This window comes from Falco rusticolus, chromosome 6 (genome assembly GCF_015220075.1).
Source record: "Falco rusticolus isolate bFalRus1 chromosome 6, bFalRus1.pri, whole genome shotgun sequence".
NCBI lineage: Eukaryota > Metazoa > Chordata > Aves > Falconiformes > Falconidae > Falco > Falco rusticolus.
In genome coordinates this window covers 56,779,956-56,800,906 of record NC_051192.1, presented here as the reverse complement: position 1 = coordinate 56,800,906, position 20,951 = coordinate 56,779,956, and the positions used below count along the sequence as shown (strand labels likewise).

The window sequence follows — 20,951 nt, the reverse complement described above, 5'->3', positions numbered from 1 at the left end:
GTGGGCAACTTGGTCATCAAGTTTCAACCACATGCAATTAATAACTGCCAAAATGTGAAAAGGAATGCCAAGATTTATAATGGAAGAGCTAACTCAACCTTAACTATAGCGGTGCTGTTAAAGCAGGAACACTTCATATTTGATCATTTATTTTATACAGTTAAAACATCCTAGTACAAAACAAACCCACACAGAAACATAGAATAGGAAGATCTAGAATAAAGCCCATCACACATCTTATATTAAGCTATTTGCAATTTTTCCTACCTTCATTTAAAGGTGTTAGGAAACTACTTTTTTTTTGGACAGCTATTCAGTCATGATTCCCAAGCCACTTCCCTCTTCTGCCCCCCTCCAAGCAAGAAAGACAGACAGATAGCACTATACACTTCCTTCTAAAGAGAAGAGTTAAAAAAGAAAAATGGACAAATAGAGTAGAAAATATAACCATGTAAGACAGTAAGACCACAGCAGGTAACTAGGCAAGCTTAACACACTGCATTACTTACAAAAGCTCCTTTCCTAAACCGGGAATCCAATTTATCAGCTGGAGAGGAACTTAACACATATTCTACCATGCTCACTCCAAGGCCACCACTTTCTGATCGTGGAGACAATACAGCATTTACTTCACTGTTTCCATGAAAACCCTGTCCAGGCTTTCTCTGTACCATAATAGGCTGGGACATAGAATGGTCTGTTAAAAACAAATAAATAAATGAATCTATTGTATGTAAAAAAAAAAAAATACAACTTATAATGGTTTTGCATTTCAGAGGCAATATTAAACAAGATCCAAATTAAGTTATATAAAAAATTCCAAATCTGTTTCAAAAAGTGTTACTGGCACAAAACCACCAGTGTGCTATACTTTTTCACAACTAAAATCAAAGGAAAATAAAATTTAATACACAATTTATAATATTAATTTACTTTGAAATACTATTTAGTAAACATGACTATTTTTCAACACATATACATCAATCACTTACGAGGAGTTCCCCATGCAGTCTCTCTCCACTCATCACCAAGGAATATCCCTTTTTGTCCATCTTTTGCTGAATCATCAGGTTCCCAAAACTTTTTGGCAGGTAAAAGCTGTTCCAAAAGAGAAAATGGTTTTATTTAAGATATGCTTACGGGCAAAACCAGCAGTATTATTAAGAGGATATGCAAGAAATTAATTTTAGAAACCAAAGTCAACTTCACAGAAGGAAGCATGCATTGCCAAGGAATAACAACACTCAAAAGTTGTGCTGTTACTGAAGCTGACACTGTATAAAGAAATCACTCAAATGACCCCAAAAAGGCTGAGATTCTGAAGTTATGAGGGAGAGATAACAGAATATAGAAGCAAATGTGAAAAGACAGTCAAATTAAACCCAGTGTTAAACCAAGTCAATCCCCTCAGAAACTAACGCTGCCTTCTTTCTGTGCTGGCTCAAAAGCTTGGCCTGTAACTATCATGATGTACAGAAACAACAGCAGTTCATTGTAACATTCTGTTCACTACAAATGCATCATGTTCCAAATTCCGGAAAGCTACTAACATATATATGGTGGCAAACCAGCTCCTTTAGACCACAGGGATCTGCCCGTTACAAATGACACATTCAAATTCAAAGTTCCACACACCAATGATTTCATTCAGCTGTATGGTATTTTTTTTTCATTACTACTTCTAAATGAGAAAGTTTCAAGTTAGATCAGTATGACATCTTGTCCTGACTTTGAGGACAAAAGACAGTACACACAACAGAATCAATGCACAAACAAAAATACCTTGTTTTTACTTTTGTTTTACTACTTTTACTTTATTCCTCTGACTTTTTGCATTGGTAGCAGTACAACTGCCAAACACTGCATATCACATTTTCTCTTTCATATGTAATTAAAAGCCTGTATTCTGACTATATCTTACATGCCTTACAAGGCTGATCACCTGAAACTACAATGAAAACAGATTGCAAAAAAAGTAGGGAAGAGCTCTGAAGACAGCATCCTAATCTGTCAAATTCAGCAAAATGTAATGTTCAATTTAAAATTTAAGATTTTGTCAATTTTGAAAAAAAAAACCCAAACAGATGTAATCTGATAGAGCTTTGTTTACAATAAACAAGTATGTCCTGAAGCTTTCATTCTCCTGTTACTTAAGCAACTGAAACACCCTTCTGAACTTCACAGCTTAGTATGACCCTTGATGAAACTAACAGAAGTATTTTTTCAGGTATTTCTTAGTACAGCTTTGGAAGAGCTTGTGGAAACAGCTTAAAGGAAAGGGTAAGATTCCATGAACAGGCCACAATATTAACACTGAAACAGAGATGAAAGATTCCTCTGGAGTAACTTAAGGATTGCCGATAGCTGGTTTTTTGTGCTGCCTGGAACTCTTACCAGAAGCAAAGTATTTTGACTAGCTAACCTACTGAAATTCATGGGTTCCTCACATAAATTAACTGAGAAGGACTTAAAGTGGAGGATGATAAACAGCTAAAGCTCAACGAAAATACTGTATTGTATTTGCAAGAGTGTTACAGTTAGGACCCTGACAAAGATGCCCGCTTTCTCAGTGCATGGGAGAGTCATCAACAGGCTTTGGGAGCACCAGGATTAAGCCTACCCCAATTTTAAGGGTTGAAGTTAACCATTAGAGGACAAAAAAAATAGATGAATGGAATCTTGCAACTGTGATTCAACTCAAATCAAAAGATTATCAATTTCAGATCAGACTATGCAATCTATGCATCCTTTTCAGCTTTATATTGTAATTGATTTGCAGTACTAATTTTTCATTTTGCAGGACAGTGGTAGAACAGGTATCATGCTTTCTATGCAACCTTGGTTTTGAGAAAGATCATCTTATTTTACATGTGGTCTAAGACAAGTTCGTGTCCAGCTGAGATCAGAGATATGAGTAATACAGAAGTGAAGGTGTCACAACCTAACACAACTTCATCAGAATAAAACAGATCAAGTAATATCTTGGGTGAACTAAAACAATTTAAAATATGCTTACCCTGAAATTACCAAATTCTACTATCAGACACATGTTCAGACAACACAACATTATGAATATACAAATTTTTAGCAGAACACACTGCAATACCACTTTTGATTTCAAAATTCATTCACAGAATTTCCATCAGAGCAAAAAAACCCTATCCGCTGGTAAAGAGCAGCAATAATCCTCACTGCAAAAGTACAGGTTGTTTTGGGGGATTTTGGTGTTTGTGGGTTTTTTTTTAGGTTTACTTTAGTTTTTTGGGTTTTGTGTTTGTTTGGGTTTTGGGTTTTTTTTAACTACATATTCTCAATTCCAAATGGATATACTCAACTGCTTGCAGCCTTCATGTACTCCAGTACACAGAGAATATAGATTATCTTTAGCACAAAACATAATGTATCATCTATACCTCAGAACATTAATTTTAAACTGTATCTTATTGAAGGTTAAACATTTACAGAAAATATTACCATTAAAATTTCTACACAACAAAACTACCCCAAATATTTAAACAAATGGAATTTTTTGAAGTTAACAAGTTTGCGCGTCCCTGAGGGCCAGTGATTTAGATTTATTACTTTTGACAGATGATGGACATGACATACATTATACTACTTCTAAAAAAGGGATGTTTTATTTATTGCATTGCCACATAAATGAGCAGCCCTAGCAGCTAGCAACTATTCAATTGTGGAACTTAAAAAAATATTTTTAAAAAAGTATTTTTCAGAAAAGCAAAATGTTCCTCTAACAGACAAAACACCTTATTTAATTAGCCCTACTGAAAAAGACTTAATCAAGAAGTCATCATAAATTAATACAAGGAGCTAAAATCATCATGCTTTACCGTTTGAGAACATGTATCTTGCTCATTATTTCCTGCATTTAATCAAATTTGAAAAAAATGTTACAAAGATACATCCAATCCTAATTCTAAATAATGTTAAAGATTGTTGTATTTCTTTCCAACAGTATGCTAAGAATCCTTTTCCAGTATCAGCACTGATCCCTGTTATGTCTCTGCCAGATGAACAAAGCCCTTTTCTACACATTGATAATAACCAATTATGCTAAAGCTGCCTCTTAACCAGCTCTCTGGTAAGTAACTACGCAGTCTCCATTAGTGGCTCTTGAATTAAGGATTCTTTAAAAATTTATTTATTTATTTATTAAGTTTCAGGCATCATTCTTACAGGGCTTCCACAATTTCTCTGAATGAAATTTTGACACCAGAAATGGATATATTGTCCCTAAAACAAAATTTGTGTGTGCTTTGACCCTGTAGTAAGTTACTATAACAACAGAGATTTTTATATATATAAAAAAGTTTAGTTTTATATTCTGTTTGGGAATAAATTGTATATATGCCTGTATCAGGTCACACTAGAAGTCCTGAAATCTACTATGCTGGCTCTGAAACAGCAAACAACAGATGCCTAGAGAAGAGAAACAGCACCATGTGTTATTATTTCTTCAGAATATTATCACAACCTTAAGGGTCACAATAGCTTTTAGAAGCTGGAGCCAGAAGCATCATCTGTGTATAACCAATCTAAGAGCTGAAATTTTAGGAGACATTCAGAGAAAGAAGCCTGCAATACAGCAGATCTGTTATTGAAATATTAGTTTGTTCCTTTACAGAGTAAATTAACAAAGCATTGCAAGACAAACAGATCAAGGAAAGCATACATCTGGCTCATGTTATACTGTCCTATTCCTGATACTGATTGATACCAGGCTCCATCCAAATGCAGCTCAGACAGCTTAACAGAAGGATTTCCAGCACCTATTGTTTCCAAAATGTGTTATGGTACAATGAGAACAGATTTCATACCATATTCCTTTACTTCAGCACATGGAAAAGATACTTGCTTGAGGACTCACAGACAGTCTTGATTTTAGTAATGATGTGAAAAGTAAGACTTAACAGCCCTCTAATGCCAAGTACTGATTCCCCGTCAGGGGAAAAAAAGACCAAGAAGGATTAGAATTATAAACGAAGTAATTTCAGTTCAGAGAAAAATCTATCCAGGCAGAGAAGATAAGGAAGAGAACAACTTCCCAATAGCTAGAAGCAAATGCTTGACATCACCTCCCTTTCACAATTTTCAAAGCAGACAGAGGGCAGCAGGGAGGAACATATAACTACCAACTCTAGCTTACAAGGGTATTTGAGAACATTTTCTTTAATAGTTTAGATGGTTATAATCAAAAAGAAGATTAAACCAGCCTTGGAATCTATTCCAGAACTACTTTGGCTTTCTGTGTGTCTGGGTTTTTCTGATGTGGTTTTGTTTGTTTAAAACATCTTCACAGATCCACAGAATGCCATGTAAACAAAACCATAATCATGCAGAAATACCTCCCTCAATCTGAGATACCCTAAAATGAAGATCTGCATGAGCAGTCATATATACCTCGGTTTTAATACCCAGGCATTTATGCCATCCTTGATTTTCACTGCTTTCAATCTTTCAGAGTACTTTGTGGGTGGCACAAGAATAATCATCAATATGAATGTTACCTATCCACTCTACCGCTGTTGGTACTATCACAGGTATCTTACTAACACCTTTACCTTTCAAAGGATTTAAGAGCTGGGGGGCAGGGGGAAGCAAGCATATCTGATGTGGCTACTTAACTTTCTAAAGAACAGGCCTTAATTTATTATTGATTTTTCAAAGGGGAGATGGTTTAACAAAGTCAACATGGAAACCTGGATGAAGCAAAAATTGCTGAAAACCCAACTGATTGGTAAAACAGCCATGTGTTCAGTCCAGAAGCATTCAGCAACTAGAACACAGTATTTGTTTTTCATCAATGTTATGGTTTCCATAGAGATCACAGTTGTATCATCATTTTAAGAAAGTTAAGCTGAAATATTGTCACTGGTTTGATTATCAACTGATTTACATAAATATCCAGCAAGACAAAAGGATCAATATTTGAAATCTTAATTCAATGTGAACTTATCTTATTACCATGTCCTGTCAGGGCAAGTAACCCTAATGCATGTTGATTACTTTCAAAACAGTTTAGGGAACTGCTTTTGAAGGAGCTCACTCATCCTCCATGATCTTAAATTCTACCCCAGCCCCTCAAAAGTACATCAACTTAAAAAAAAAACAAAACAGACCAATCAAATTCCTTCTTCCCTCTAGCTAAATTATATAAATGCAGTCTTCACCCTTGTTAAAATCTTCTTTTAAGGAGTAATTACCAGTCAAAATATAGTTAATTGCCACACATTTCTGCTAGGATATATGCCAGTTTCACTTTTTCTGGAGCCAACCCTTTTTCAGATCTCAGTCTCCTTGGCTTCTTAAAGAGCAGTAAGCAATTGTTTCACTAGCTTGTATGTGGTGACACTGAAAACATACCTCATTTCATAGAGCTGCACAAACTTTCAAAGTACCCTGTCACTGTCCCAAGAGCATTAGGCATCTAGTTAATACTGACACAGTAACACTGCAGATGCATTCAACAACCATCCCAGTGTTCTTGAAAAGTACTCAAGTTTACCTTCATCTCAGAACAAAAATCTTCAGTTGCCTGAAAAAACAATTCTGTCTTAAAAGAGGCTCTTTGCTTCATGTTACCTTATTTAAGACTTCTTAAGTTGTATCAACATTTCCAAACTATCAACTGGATTTTCAACCCTCAATCATTACCTCTCCCATTCCCCGAGATTCTAGGGCAAGAGCTTGAAACTCATGATTCATTTCATCCACAGATCGAACCTGTAGGGGGAAAAACAAAAGAATGATCCATTCATCAAGTGTCTTTTGAAAAGTTGAGCTTGTAATACTCCACAAGATTTTTCATAATTAAAAGCACACACAAAGTTTGCTACTCAATCTAGGCTAAACATCAGTTTAGATTTCATGAACAGATACAGTTAGTGACCACTTTAATGAACCACGCTAATATAACACCACGTTAAGAAATTCAGATATTTAAAAATTTTAATCTTCACATAAACGGATAGATATCACTGAATATGGAAACAATGACCAAATTGCAATAAATGTAAAAAAAACCAAAACCAACCAACCAAAAAGAAATTAAAGAATTGGACATACAGTATCTTTGGGAAAGAAGATGAGCCATTGCACAAAATGTTACTGAGTACACTTAGTAGCAAACAAAGAAAAACTTCCAAGACACGTCAATATGTTGCTTTTCAAATCTAGTAACTGACTGCATTATCACACTTTCTCATGCCTTCTTCCACAAAACAGCATTCATCCTTCTCTGTGTTGTCTTTTTCGTTTGTTGTAAATATGAAAGGTATACTACACCAGAACAAGAGTCGCTACTGCTACAAACCACCTCCTTTTCCACAGCATGCAGACACAACGCAGTCGGTACATTCTTTCCTTAGAAAATGGTTTCCACAAGGAATTTTTAAAGCCATGACAAGCTTAAAAAATAAATTAAAAAAGGGAAATTCAGATTTGTTTCTTCTCTTCCCTTCTTTCTCAACAGTAAGAAGCAGCAGGGTAAAATGATAAGCTTATTCAGAATAAAAGTAAAGTTTCCCTCCCAATTCCATTCTCTTGAGGAGTTAATTTCACCTAGTAAACCCATCTATTAACATTTAAAAATAAAACAAAATTAAGTTATTCCATACAGCTGATAACACATTAAGATCACTTTTCAAAAAACACTCAAATACTAGGCAAAGACACAATTTTAACATTCTGGTGCAAACAACTTTTCCAGTTCTTAGCACTGAAAAAGTGTCCATTATCTGTCAATAGATGGTCTAGTCTCAAAATACTGTTATTGCTCCATAATCATTATAAGCCATTAACTTCTGAGGCTGAGTGTCTATCTGTTTTTGAGGAAGAAATTTCACAGCTTAAAGAAATATTCCCTCAGAAAGAACATTTTTAGTTAAGATGGATTCTGAAACTCATTCTGAAACTAATTCCCAACAATTCCAGTGATCTACTGAAGAGTAAATTTAGTTTCACAGTGAATTACGGGGGGGGGTGCGCGTAAATCAGCACCTTGACCGGTTTTCCAGTGATGCGAACATTTGAGTCAATGAAGTTGACTTTATTCTTATAGAAACTGAAAGGAAATTTTCATGTATCCTTAGAAAAGCTAAAGGCATTTTTTTCAAATTAAGGTTTTTTCCACATAAATTACAAATAAACTATTTTTTATTAGCTCCAAGGGATAACCAAATCTTTGTGCATGCACACAAAAAAATAACTGTAAAAGAGGAATTATTTAGAAAGAAAAATCAGAAAATAAAATTTCGAAGACTTCTGAATTTGGATATTACAGTTTCTGAAAACATCATTTCTTCTATAAATGGCTGAGAGAGTTGATTATCTTACCATAAGCCACTGCACATGCTCAAGTCATGGACTTCAGTTTCAATTACAATCAAATAGTAAATTAACTGTTACTGTCTCAAAAGGTGGTTCTGGTCTAATGATATCTCTATAAACAAAATTTGTAGCTAAAGCTTGCCAAACTATACTTAGCATAAACACTACCCAAACCACTGTTAGACAGAAAACAACCAAGCTTGAAAGATGCTTAAGTTTTTCAGCTGAGGTTTTTCTGGGTTTGGTTGGGTTTTGTGTCATGGGGTTTTTTAATTTGTTTGTTTCTTTTGGTTTAGGATTTTTTTTTTCCATTGTTGGGTGTTTGGGTTTTTTTTTTAAATTTCTGGTGGTTTTGTTTGTGGGGGTTTTTTTGTGGTGCAAGGCTTAATACCAAACGCTTATTTTTCACAACACAGCAAAGTTCAGTAACACGGCCACACATACTTCCAAAGTCTCTAAGATAAGACAATCTAAGCATGAGGGTAATAACACAGCTAACCACCTTTTCCCTGAACTGCTGAGTCAAGTCTGTGAAACAAAGTTTTCGTACACTGAACAGTGACTTTGCTTACTGGCTCTTTTCTTACAATCATGAAATTTAAGTTAGTGTTACCTATTGCTATCAGCAGCAAGACAAATAATATGGTCCTTTTACTGTAGCAAAGAGGGTCTCCATTTCCGTTTCCATCAAAACTAGCAGCCTACAAAATCCTGTCCCGTATCATGAATACATGTGTCACAGATCAGTTTACAGACTGGAGAAAATACAGGCAGCACTACCATCTTCAGAAGCTCTATTGTCTTCAATGCTAGCCCTATCACTACAACAAAAGAAAACATACAGCATGACAGCCAAGCTAGATCTACTACATATAAAGGCATGCCCTTTATCCAGAGGAGAAACTTTGGTTTGGATCATCTGTATTACCAGGAATTTTTATTTTCTCTATTTCAATGTCAACATTCACCTGATTCATATGCTCCAGAAAGAAACATTGTAAATATACATTTTTAATCTCAAATTCAGATCATTAAAAAAACACCCTCTACTTTTATTAATTCCCTGTCACCTAGAATAACTCCTAAATTAAAAAAAATAAAGGCCTATGAAACATACTATTCAACATCTACAATTTTTTCCTGCTTTTGGTCGATTACATCTTTTCCCTTGTTTTTTTCTCCCCCACAATCACTCTGAAGACACACACACCCTCCATTCACCACCTACCTGCTTTTAGGATTAGTTGCTATATCTAATCTTAGTTTTCAGGAATTGAACACCAAAAAGCCTTTCCAACTATGAGAAGCTGGCAATGGTTTCAAACTTCGGATCACATCAGATCATTCCACAGGGCCCTCAAATTATGCATAAATGGGTACTACACACCAAAACAGTTTTCAGGTGTAACAATTTCTCACATACTGCTGTTAAACAGATAGAACAGCTTAAGCATATCCATGAACTTTTACCCTGACATATCAATAGCAAATTCTGATCTTTTTCCACTTTCACTCAAACTGGATACAACATACTAGCACGTATTAGTCAATTTTTCATCACAGCATTAGGAATGAAATTCTAACACATAGTAAAAAAAAAAAATTACATTTTTTGGTAGACTTTCTTCCTAAAGTTTACACTTTTTCTCTCCCCCTGAATTTTACAAAATAATTTATTTTAATTCTCAAGGCCTATGCAAAAACCTTCCTTTACTCTGGCAAAGATCCTAGTAAGAGTAGCTATCTCATTTCTCCTGTATTTTGCTACTACCTCATACTATGTTCACAGGACAATCCTCAATCCTGAGTGCTGCAACATTTAACCAATAGATCTAGTTCAGGACACAGCTAAGCACATCTAGCCAGCTACTGATGGAGGCAGTCCTTCCATCTTTCCCCAACAGCTTTTACCGTCCCCCTTGCAATGAACTTGGTGATCAAGTAAAATGTTTGATTCAGAAGTTTTTTTCCTACTACTTCTTCCACGCATGAGAATTTCACCAGACGAGCCAGATGAAGTGGCTAAAACACCACAGCGATGAGACCACTATATTTCACACGGGGAAAGCAACAAGAAGAAACTGGTCTGGAGCAAGGTAAAGTAGGAATACCTGCTGACCGGCAGCTACATGATAAACCAGTAACATGAAACTGTGTCCTCACATAGGACAGAATTCAGGAGGCAGACTGGATAGTCATCTAGGATTACGACAAGAAACACTGCTTAAAATAATTCCAGTTTCTGGAATCCAGACAGCCAGATCCAGATCTAAGGACAAGTACTCTCTCCAATAACCCTGAATCCTGCCAGAAATAAGCTTCTAACCATTTTCTTGCAAAAGCAAATCTCAGCCACTTCTGGGGGGAGGGGAAGAGTTGGAGAAAAATAATAGCAAAACAAAAATATAAAAGAGAAAGATATGAATTAATCTTATATATCAAAAACTGTTAAACCATCTGACCAGAAAGTAGGAAAACTATTTTTTCTGCATTAAGAAATTCCAAATCTCACCCCTTCCCTGCAGGTGATTACCCTAACCACTGTGACAAGGAAAAGGAAGACACATTTTGCTGTTGAAGCTGTAGTACTAGGCCAGAAATTCAACACAAAACACCCAATAATTACAGTACTGGCTGGAAAGAAAGGGAAGCTGCTGTTCACATTGCAAAAGCTTCAACTTTTTTTTCTCTTTTTTTTCTTTATTTTGCTGTATGACTAATGCAAAATATCTTCCTAATAGTTTCTACAGGGGCGGGTCTTCTGCAGCATTTATCTTATATATGATATATGTTTATAGCAGAGACTTAGCATTATTAGCAATTTAAACTAATTTAAGAACACAAAAATGGGTATTTTTAAAACATGATACATAGAAACTCTGCCAGCCCTCCATTAAATTAAACACTGACTTGTAAAGCCATGTCAGACACTTGATTAGGTATTAAAAAACATAACAAAAATATTTCAGATGGGTAGCCAGCTTGAAATTAGGAAATAAAACCAGTATTTAATACAGATTAAACATGAGACAGAAATCTATTAGGTATTTATAACAAAGGACAAAACGCCTAAACTGCAAATGCCCAAACTTCTATCATGAGATACTGCAGTTCAGGGCTGTATACAGAGATTTCTACTCCAGAATCTATTTTGCCAAGTTACCTAAACCGTCATTATTTTGGTTTAGAGGGCAGCCAACAGTGCATCCAGATAAAAGCTGTTGAGCAGCTGAACAGGCAGCTACCAGAATCACAACTGAACTGTTTTGTACACAAGATGGTTACATAATACTAAATATTTTGTGTAACGTTTTAAGAAAACAAGGCATTTGTTTGATTAAGGCTGGCTTTGGCTAGATGCATCTTCTCATGCCTCTTTGAAGCCTCAAGGAACCAAAGGTTTGATTACTACCAAAAATGGTTAATAAAAGTTGCTGCTCCCAAGTAATTCAAATTCTACAGGTATGCTATGTTCTGAAAAGAGGTAACATTTTCTGAGGACCACAAGGAACAACACAACTGCAGACTTAACCAAATACTCCAAAATGTTCAAGCTCCTTAAGCAGTCCAAAGAAACAAGATGTTAGGCATTTCTGACAAATTGTTTAGGCAACCAATTTTAAATTCTGACACATATTTCCATGGTTATAATCTCAAAAGCAGAACATCTTCCCTCATTAAGTATTTAACAATTATCATTGCATTAAAATACAGTATTCTGAAACCCAACTTGAACTTTTTGCAGGTAAGTCAGTAATTCTTCAATCCCTGTATTTTAAGCTTCTTAACATATTCTCAGATTGAACTATACTTTTCCACTATATGACCCTTGATACACTGAAACACTTTAACAACAGCAAATTTAGTTTGTCAATTTAGTTGGCTTGGCTCAGCAATCACTCTGGATCTTAATGTTCTCCTGGGTTTTTTGCCTTGTGACTTCGTATTGTAGTTTGAGAAGCCATCCTCCCAGTGCTGAGGCCACCCAACAATGAAAAAAAAAAAAAGTAACTACTGGATTTCAAGGGAAGGTTTCTGCAGCACATAGCAAGAGGAGGGGAAAAAAAAATACACTCGGCAAAAGCATTGCCCAGTCTGCTAAAAAATCTAAGTCAAAGGGGCAAGGTGATCATAAGACCTGACACTTGCATACACAACACTGACCAATGTTTTACTTGCTTTCTTTTCAATTGTATCAGTAATCTGGATGCATGCACACAGGAGAAAGTAATTTCCTAGGTTTTTATCAAGTGCACATATATAAAAATTTATATAAAATTATGCTGGATAGCATCTCAAAAGTCACTGCCAGATCTGAAAATTACAAATCTGCTTGTATAGTCCCCTTGCCGACAGACTACACAGAGCAAGCATGAAGCAGAGGAAAGTGATGGACATCTTGCCACCTGCTTCACAACCACGTGATGGTTTATTGGCCTAACAAGATTCAGGAATCTTGGGTTCTGTTCCCAGCTGTGGAACAAAACATGCTCCAAGAAGTAGGTAATAGCACACTTGTTTCCCCTGAACATGAACTCTTCCATCACATAAGAAACTTCTCTCTTCCTTGCACAGGCTTTCATGCCTGTCTTCCCATATGACAAGTTCCAAGTTTCGCCTCAAGAGTGGTAAAAAAGTTTTTCTAAACTACTGTCAGGTGTCCTCAAGCTCAGGATTTTAAACCCTACAGTCAAAGAGTGGCAGAACTATCAGCCTCACATAAATCAATAACAATGTGTCTGTGCTGAAACCAGATTTTGTAACTATTTACACTGTTTGCTCCATTTGAGGAGCTAAAGTGATATATTCCAACACAAGTAGGGAATATAGTTTATACTAAAAAACTTAGCAGGTTTCTCACCAGAGTCTTAATTGTATAAGAAATTATCGACTCAAAAGAGTTTAAGAATGTACAGAACAGGGAGTCAGGGTGACAGATGTTGCAGAAGATTGTAAAATTAAAGTCTAGAGAAGAGAGAGTTGATTAAAAGTTATCTATAATTTTACTAAAGAAAAGAATCCCAGAAAAACTTGTCCAATTAGTTTATATAAACAGGAAATTATTTAAAAAAAAAAAAAAAACAAAAAAACCAAATTAAAACAACTGATTGAAATAACGTTTATCAGTTTTTTAAACTTTTTATTTAAATGAGCTACAAACAAAGGTAATTCTTAAAGGGGGTCCACTGGTCCTTTACAGCTTGTAAATCAAACTGAAGAACTCTTTCATACAAGAAACTGTATACAGGTTTAATCTTCAGTGTGAAAGTTTAGGTGTGATCCCACTTAGTTTGGTGAGACTCTTAACCTACCCACTACTGCACTTCAACATGTGTGTATTATTCTGCATCTCTTACACCAATGTTCCTGCATAAATATACCACAAACAAAAAAAGGAAGACATTACATAAACTCAGAAGTTTGAAAACAACGCTGTGAAATGTAAGGTGAATTTCAGTTCTTGTCTAAACTTATTATTTAATTGGTGCCAATTCCTTAATATAGGTACATGACAAATTTCTTTTTTTCCAATTTAGAAAATTACTTTTCTTGTTAAGCTAGTCAGTCAGCATCACCTTCCTATAACAGAGTAATAAGTGCTACTGGTCATGTAACAAAAGTTTAGAGGAATTCAGACAAATTTCTAACTATTATTTTTCCATTCTACACCAACAGGCTTTATCAGTTGAGTAGCAACACTCACGGCTACTTCTGTAAGGAAACCTGACACTAACTTGCTGCATCGCTGTTTCAAGACATCAGCCTTCCTTAGTTCATAGTTAGCTCTTATTCAAAAACTTTACTTAGTAAGTTAAAAAACCATGAAAAACTTGAGGCTCTGTAGGCAATATGTTATAAAAAAAGGCTTAAAACTGCCTTTTCTGAAGATTAAAACTGTACAAACCCAATACTTACCTATACACAACCAAGAACTACGGACAATTTATCTCCATTTATGTGTGTTGTAATGATTAATGAGATATGACTTCCATTCTAACAGAAAGTCAACAGGCTTTTCTTAAACATGTTAACAAGAATCAAAACAATTACAACGTACAGGCCTAGAATCAAGTAAAAATTTCTGTAAGTTAACATTATACACTGCAATCAAGACTTTCTTTGCTAATATGTTTTCTTTAGATATGTAAATTATTTCCACTTCTCTATTTGCTGCCAGAGAATCCAAAGCAGAACATTTCACACACACACCCTGAGAAATAAAAAAACAGCTTTTAATTTTTGTTTCAAAAATTACTTATTTTTTCAGAACCACCTTAAGAAGAATGTGATTTTAAGGAATCACATGGAATGTAACTGATTTATAAACAATGTAATTTATACCAAGAAAAAGATTTTGTACATATACACAAACCTCCCCCTCATTAACAGTAGGGCTGAGGAAATTACAAGTCACTGACAGAATTTCCAGGAAACTCTTTTCTTTCATGTTATTGTAGCACTGATACCAGAAAAGTTCTCCCACCCCCAGCAATTGTCGATATACAGCAATCCCCTTCTTTGGAGCATTTACTTTCATTTTCTTCACTCCTGAGTATGGCAGATATATTTCCCATACCATTCATTTTTCAAGGATACAGTTTTCAAGAACACTAGATTGAAAAACTGAAGTTCCACCAGTAATTCTCCTGCCCAGAAATTTCTAGCATCATGACTTCTCCCTCAAAGCCCCAGTAACCTTTCAACAAGCTCTGATGTTTGGTTGGGTTTTTTTCTCCTCCAGCTGGCAAGAGGACATGCGGGAATACCAATACAGTCTAATCTTCTCCAACTGGGCACTAAAGCCAGAGCTGAAGAAATGGAACTACGTAGTCTTTAGACCAGGGGTCCTCAAACTACAGCCTGCGGGCCAGATACAGCCCCCCAGGGTCCTCAATCTGGCCCCCAGTATTTACAGAACCCCCCTGCCCCCCCCTCCTCCCCCGCCGGGGGTTGGGGGGGAAACCAAGCAGCCACAGATGACTGCCTGCCACTTCATCTGCGCGCCGGCCCCCTGGTTAAAAAGTTTGAGGACCCCTGCTTTAGACAATTAATTGTATCACAGGTTGTACAAAAACAATCCAAAATTTTTAGACTTTTCAATTCACTATGAATAACTAGTTGTTCTAAAGAAAGCTGCTGATAAAACACACAACTTCTCTGTAACACCAGCGTAAAATGCCAGTGAAAAAACCCCACAGGTTTCAAATACATCAAAGTCTCCTTCAAAATCTACCTTGACTCTTCCATCCTTTTAACTCCGAATAATTTTAAGGACAGTCAGAGAGCAGCAAAGCATATTTCTTTTAATGTATTTTAAAGAATAAGGAAGCATATGTGTTTTTTTCTTTATCTGTCTACAGCAGGGGAATGGACACTTAAACAAATTGCTGTTATCACTTTTTTCAGCTGTTTTCTAAGTATGTTCTCTTTGGACAATGTATGTATTCAAACTAACCACAGATTTCTACAATTGCCTAAAAGCTGGGAAAAAAACCAGCCAACTGTAAAAAACCTAAAGAGACTACTTCTAATTCAATAAGTCTCATTTCTAATTCAGTAAAAGCAGCAGCTTAGCCTTGGACATTAATATCTCATTAAATGTTGGCCAGCATAGTCCTTCAACAGAAGTCTAAAATAATACCAAAGAATTTGTACTGATGACAATTAAGCAACTAGAAACAAAGGAGGGTATTTATAATTCAAATTGAAATGATAAAAGCTTTGCAACAAAACCTGGTTCAAGGATTGGCATTAAAACATCTGTGTTACAATGGATTTAAAGTCAAGTTTTTCAACCTTTTCACTTAAGCAGCCAAAAATTTAAGAGCACTTACAGAAATACAAAATTTACAAAATACAAAAATTTTAAAGCAGCTACCAGCACATAAACAGCAGAACTTCGGGAAGGCAGAAGCAGTGACTTGACAAAAAATTCCCATGTTTGAATTACCAGCTAAAAAATATGGTAATTGCCATTTCCATATTTTGATACAAAGAGGTGATCTTACAGGCAAAATTTCTTATTACATTTCTAAATTCCAGGTTATTCATTCTAATATTTTTAGATTCTAATTCTAATAACTCTTAAATTCTAAAATTTAAGGGAATACTAATAAAAATAAAGTATTCCCTTAAATCATTTACCTGACTATGTGCTGGCCCCCTGCTTCCCTTCACGTATTTCCCTACCACTGCTTCGCTCCCTGTGAATTCCAACTTCCATTGTCTTCAATAAAGGAAAAAAAGCTTTCATATAACTCTTCTGTTACCTTCACAAAGATACACAAGGGCTCTAAACCACCCTGACTTGAAATGTAAACTGCACCAAACCGAGGTGGTTCAGAAAACTAAATGTAGCTCCTCCATGCAATAAAGCAGTCATACACTTTCACATGACCCAATTTTAGTCACATGAGAAAAAAAATAGCAAACTACATTCTAAACCTGCAGGTAAGAACTTAGATTAAGCAAAGTAAGTAACACTGACCCAAATTTTAAATGTTTTTATTTTCTTGCCACCTTTCATAACAGAAGGGAGTAAGAAAATATGGAGAAATATACTGCGAATGCAAAATGCCTGAATGACTATATGCAGCCATTTTTTCCCAAGCTTACTAGCTCCCACCACCTTATCCTGGATGTCTATGCTAAACTCTCCTAGAATGCCTAAACCAAGTTTTAGCTTTGGGACAAAACTCCACAACCACGTAATGATCACATTTAAAACAAGGCCTCCCTCACAATCCCACCTAGAATCCAGATCATATGGGAATAAAACGCAAAGAAACTTCCACTGGCTCCATAAGCAGTGAGCTCGGGTCTTTGGTTCCCATTATGTCAAGCTCCAAGGTGCATAAATGCGTTGGCTGCTTCCAGCCCACATTACCTCCAGAAGCAGTGCTACCATTCAGATTTACACTACTGTCAAAAATTCCTCACAGACCTGAACCAATCCTGCACAGAGCTACTGCTACACAAGTAAACAGGATAATTTATCTTTATGTAAATCAAAGAATGCACAGTTGACCACATGGTATTTGTTTTGCTGTAGTACCACAGCAGAGTCTCCCTATGCTAATTATTGAGTAAGCACAAGTCCAAAAGACTGCTTCAAGAGAGCTCTCAGTCTAAGCATAACACAGACTGATACAATGAGAAACTGAATTGGTAAAGTAAGTATAAAGTAGCCGTTTACATTAAGATACTCAGGAATGCATGAGTGCCAAACATGGAGACATCAAGGCAGGTGAAAATGCGAAGATTAACTCAATAAATAAATTGGCATGAAAAATCTGAAGGAAGCACAAGCACACTTGTGAATGTACTTAATAAAGACACAACTACTAGTGCAATCCACAAAGAGCGGGTAGCAGTTCACAGTTTGATAATGTACAATATGCAGTGGGTGGGAACTGGTCAAGTATCTCACGAGCTAAAACTATCAGCTGCAGTTTGAAATGCTGGTGAAAAAGTCAGAAACTATGCAGATGCATCAAAACAGGAAATGGGATTGGAAGGGGTAATTAAGGAAAAGGCTCTGAAGAACAGAAGTTACATGAAAAAAAACTTACTTGCACAAATCAGGTGACTGCAATTACTCTCCTTGTCCTGATGACAGTTAACATTAAGATCTCTATCCCATGCACTATGTGCTTGAAAGTACTACAAATACAAATCAAGTATCTGCAAAATTCAGTGCTGTAATTTTCTTCTCTTTAGCTAGGGAAGTGATTTACAGTATATCACAGAAAATTTCTCAATGTTTTTCTTTCAGCTGAATTACAAGAAAACACCTTGCAGTATGTCATAAAAGACTCCTTTGTAGCTGTTTCAAATCAGAGGGCAAAGACAGACAAGTTACCTCTTTCTAGTTATGTCGGCTGTCAGAAAGAACTATGAGAGTCACAAGCAGGTAATAAGGGGGTGTCTCAGGTATGCAGGCTGCAAGACATTCAGATTTTTTTAAAAACACACACAAAGCCACAACCTTAAATTTACCTGAAAAACTTCTGACACTTGCTTCAAATTATACAGCACTAGTATGATAAAAAAATCTCACCAAGAACTTATCAAACAAGGTTGTTTTAACAGGGCATACAACATTTTCCAAAACAGGAATCAAATGCCCTCCCCCCCGACACGCTCTCCCCTACCCACAATGGAAAATCCTTCCAATCCTAAGATTTCTTTTCCTAGATTGCGAGCCTTGAAAAGTTTTACTAAACTGCAAGTTTGAGAAGCTGCTTAAATCATACATGATTTAATGAATGTCAAATTCATAATCTGGGTTTCTAGTTAAGTGGAGCTAAACACTACCATAATTAATTGAAGAAAATAGCAAAATAAAAAAAATTAAAACCATTGAAAACACAGGAAGACAACACTAAAAAAGTTGTTACAGATCCTGTTGATTGCAGAAACAGAAATAAATGATCTTCAGAACAGCTTCAGACAGATGTTAACTTCACACGGAGAAGAAGCCATCAAGCTTTTGCTAAGACAGACTAACAATAAAAGGGAAGTATTTACTACATAGCTGCTTAGCACTTGAAAAAGTCTTAGAAGTATCTGTTTAAGAAAGTTATTTTGAAAGCACTTTAACATAGTTAAAATTCACAATTATACTTTATTTTTAAACTTAAGTAAAAGTTCCAAACAAAGTTAGGAAATAAAATATGGACTGCAAGCTCACTTCGATTTCTACAGACAGTTTTAAGTAGAATCTATGAAAGGAAGAACTAATGATTCAGGAAATGCAACTCCCACTGTAAAGTCGGAAACACATTTTGTTGTTCCCAGTTTGAATGATGAGATTATGTTCACTGTTCCAAGGGATGGCTGACTGTGAGGTCTCATATGGGAAAATTATTTCCCCATTTCAATTGCACAAACATATTAACTTATCTTATTTGAACAACAAACAAAATCTTATTGTTTAAAATCAAGGCAAAAATTTTTGCTAGAAGTTATCCGTTTTATCCTGGAGGAAGCATGTTAAACATTTGCACGTTTTATTAGTTTAATAACATCCACACATTTTTCTCATGGCTATATTAATTCTAATAGATCACCATCAAAGCCATGCCAAATACTTGCAAAAACCAACACACAGAGCTTCTCCTCCATATCACGGAAGTGTCAAAAAGCTCCTGAGCTCAGTCAAACTCTCTCCTTTTTTCTCTCCATCCCTCCAACGAAAAAGTTGTTTGGTTTTTTTTACAGCAGCTATTAACAAAGCTTCTGGAGAAGTTTGTAAATTTTAACACAAATGAGTTACAGCAACTGCAGTTCAACCAAACCTCTGTGCAAAGACATACTTCATATTTTTTGTTTATAGCACCACTATCCTTCCAACGCTTTGAAAAGGCTGCTACAATCAAGAGTATTTCTCTGACATTCTTACTTCTCTTCAACTCTTCATCAGGAACTGACAAAGGCTTCAGTAGACCCAGCTGCAGGACTCTAATGTTTTCACCATGAGTTCCCACTTTTTCCTCTGCTGGAGGCAGAGAGAGCAGAAGCAGCAAACATGTTAAAATTTATAACCTGATGTATTTAAACTGCTGAAGTGCTTAAGTACTAGGGAAAAAACAGGACAAACAGCTTGGGCAGTACCACACTCTTAGCTCTTCACTTCAGCACATGGGAAGAACATTTGCAAGTACTCTGACATCTAAGAAAATCCAGAGCTTCTCAAAAACCTCATCTCTTTAACTCCAAATATTGCAGTGACTGCTGATCACCAACTCTTTGTATCCTAGGCAATTCTTCATTACAGAAGTGATATGAATTAATAACAAACAGATCACTAATCTATCTGCAGCCCCATAGGGATGTTAGCAAGAGGATGATGCCACAGTGGACGGCTGTCTTCCTCAAATGCTGTGCTATCTAAGAGCTTGAAGTGCTTTTCTGGTCTTAAGGGAAAGAAACTGTCAAAAAACCAAAGGAGTAGTCTATACCAAAAAGTTATAAAGGATAATGAACTAAACAAAAAACTATTTTAAAGGAAAATGAATGAGAGCCAGGGATTGTTATTTCTAGATTAAGAAATTTATACTTAATCCTGTTAGTCAGTAACTAGAAGCTCACTGCTGTTTTAATATGAAAGGTGGCAAAGGCAGTTTCTTGACTCAAATCAACACTTGTGGCTTTGACATCTTGCATTAAGGAGTTGTGTATGCATTACCTTTCAGCTGAGTGTCCAAAGATCTTTGGATATCACCCCCTCATGCAAATGAGTGTTCCTCTAGCCTCTGCCCTCCCTTATGCTGCCAATTATTCTGTACAGCCTCTCCCTCTGCCAGCAAAGTAGTTCAACATTCCAAAGTTTCTGCCATTTGGATAACTGTTGTCCATCATTTCAATTTTCTGTTGCTACAGCTGAAGCAACCATAGAAGAACACAGAATGTGAATGTTAACAATGTCACACATTTCTGTGCCTCTTATTCCAAAATGTTCTACGAGCCAACAATAATAGTTTTGAGTCAGAGTGGCTAGTTAATTTAGACAGCAATGTGTCTAGCATACACTTATCAAAAAGATTTCTTCCATCTCAACTAAGTGTTGAATTCCAAACAACTGTGGTGTGTTTCTATGT

At 35.9% G+C, this 20,951-nt stretch overlaps 1 protein-coding gene across 13 annotated transcripts in view; it reads right to left on the bottom strand.

The window, feature by feature from the left end:
• Positions 1-20,951, bottom strand: part of PUM2 (pumilio RNA binding family member 2) — a 73,631-nt gene that overhangs the window by 39,603 nt on the left and 13,077 nt on the right. For 12 of the 13 annotated variants that reach the window (XM_037392804.1, XM_037392805.1, XM_037392816.1 and 9 more), the window contains 3 exons: positions 6,676-6,744; positions 993-1,098; positions 510-697 (listed from right to left, as the gene is read on the bottom strand). In XM_037392804.1, coding sequence (XP_037248701.1) covers positions 510-697; positions 993-1,098; positions 6,676-6,726 — 345 coding nt within the window. In that variant the 5' untranslated portion in view covers positions 6,727-6,744. Of the gene's footprint in view, positions 1-509; positions 698-992; positions 1,099-6,675; positions 6,745-20,539; positions 20,921-20,951 lie in introns of those variants that run through there. The other variant, XM_037392807.1, reaches the window with a different exon arrangement.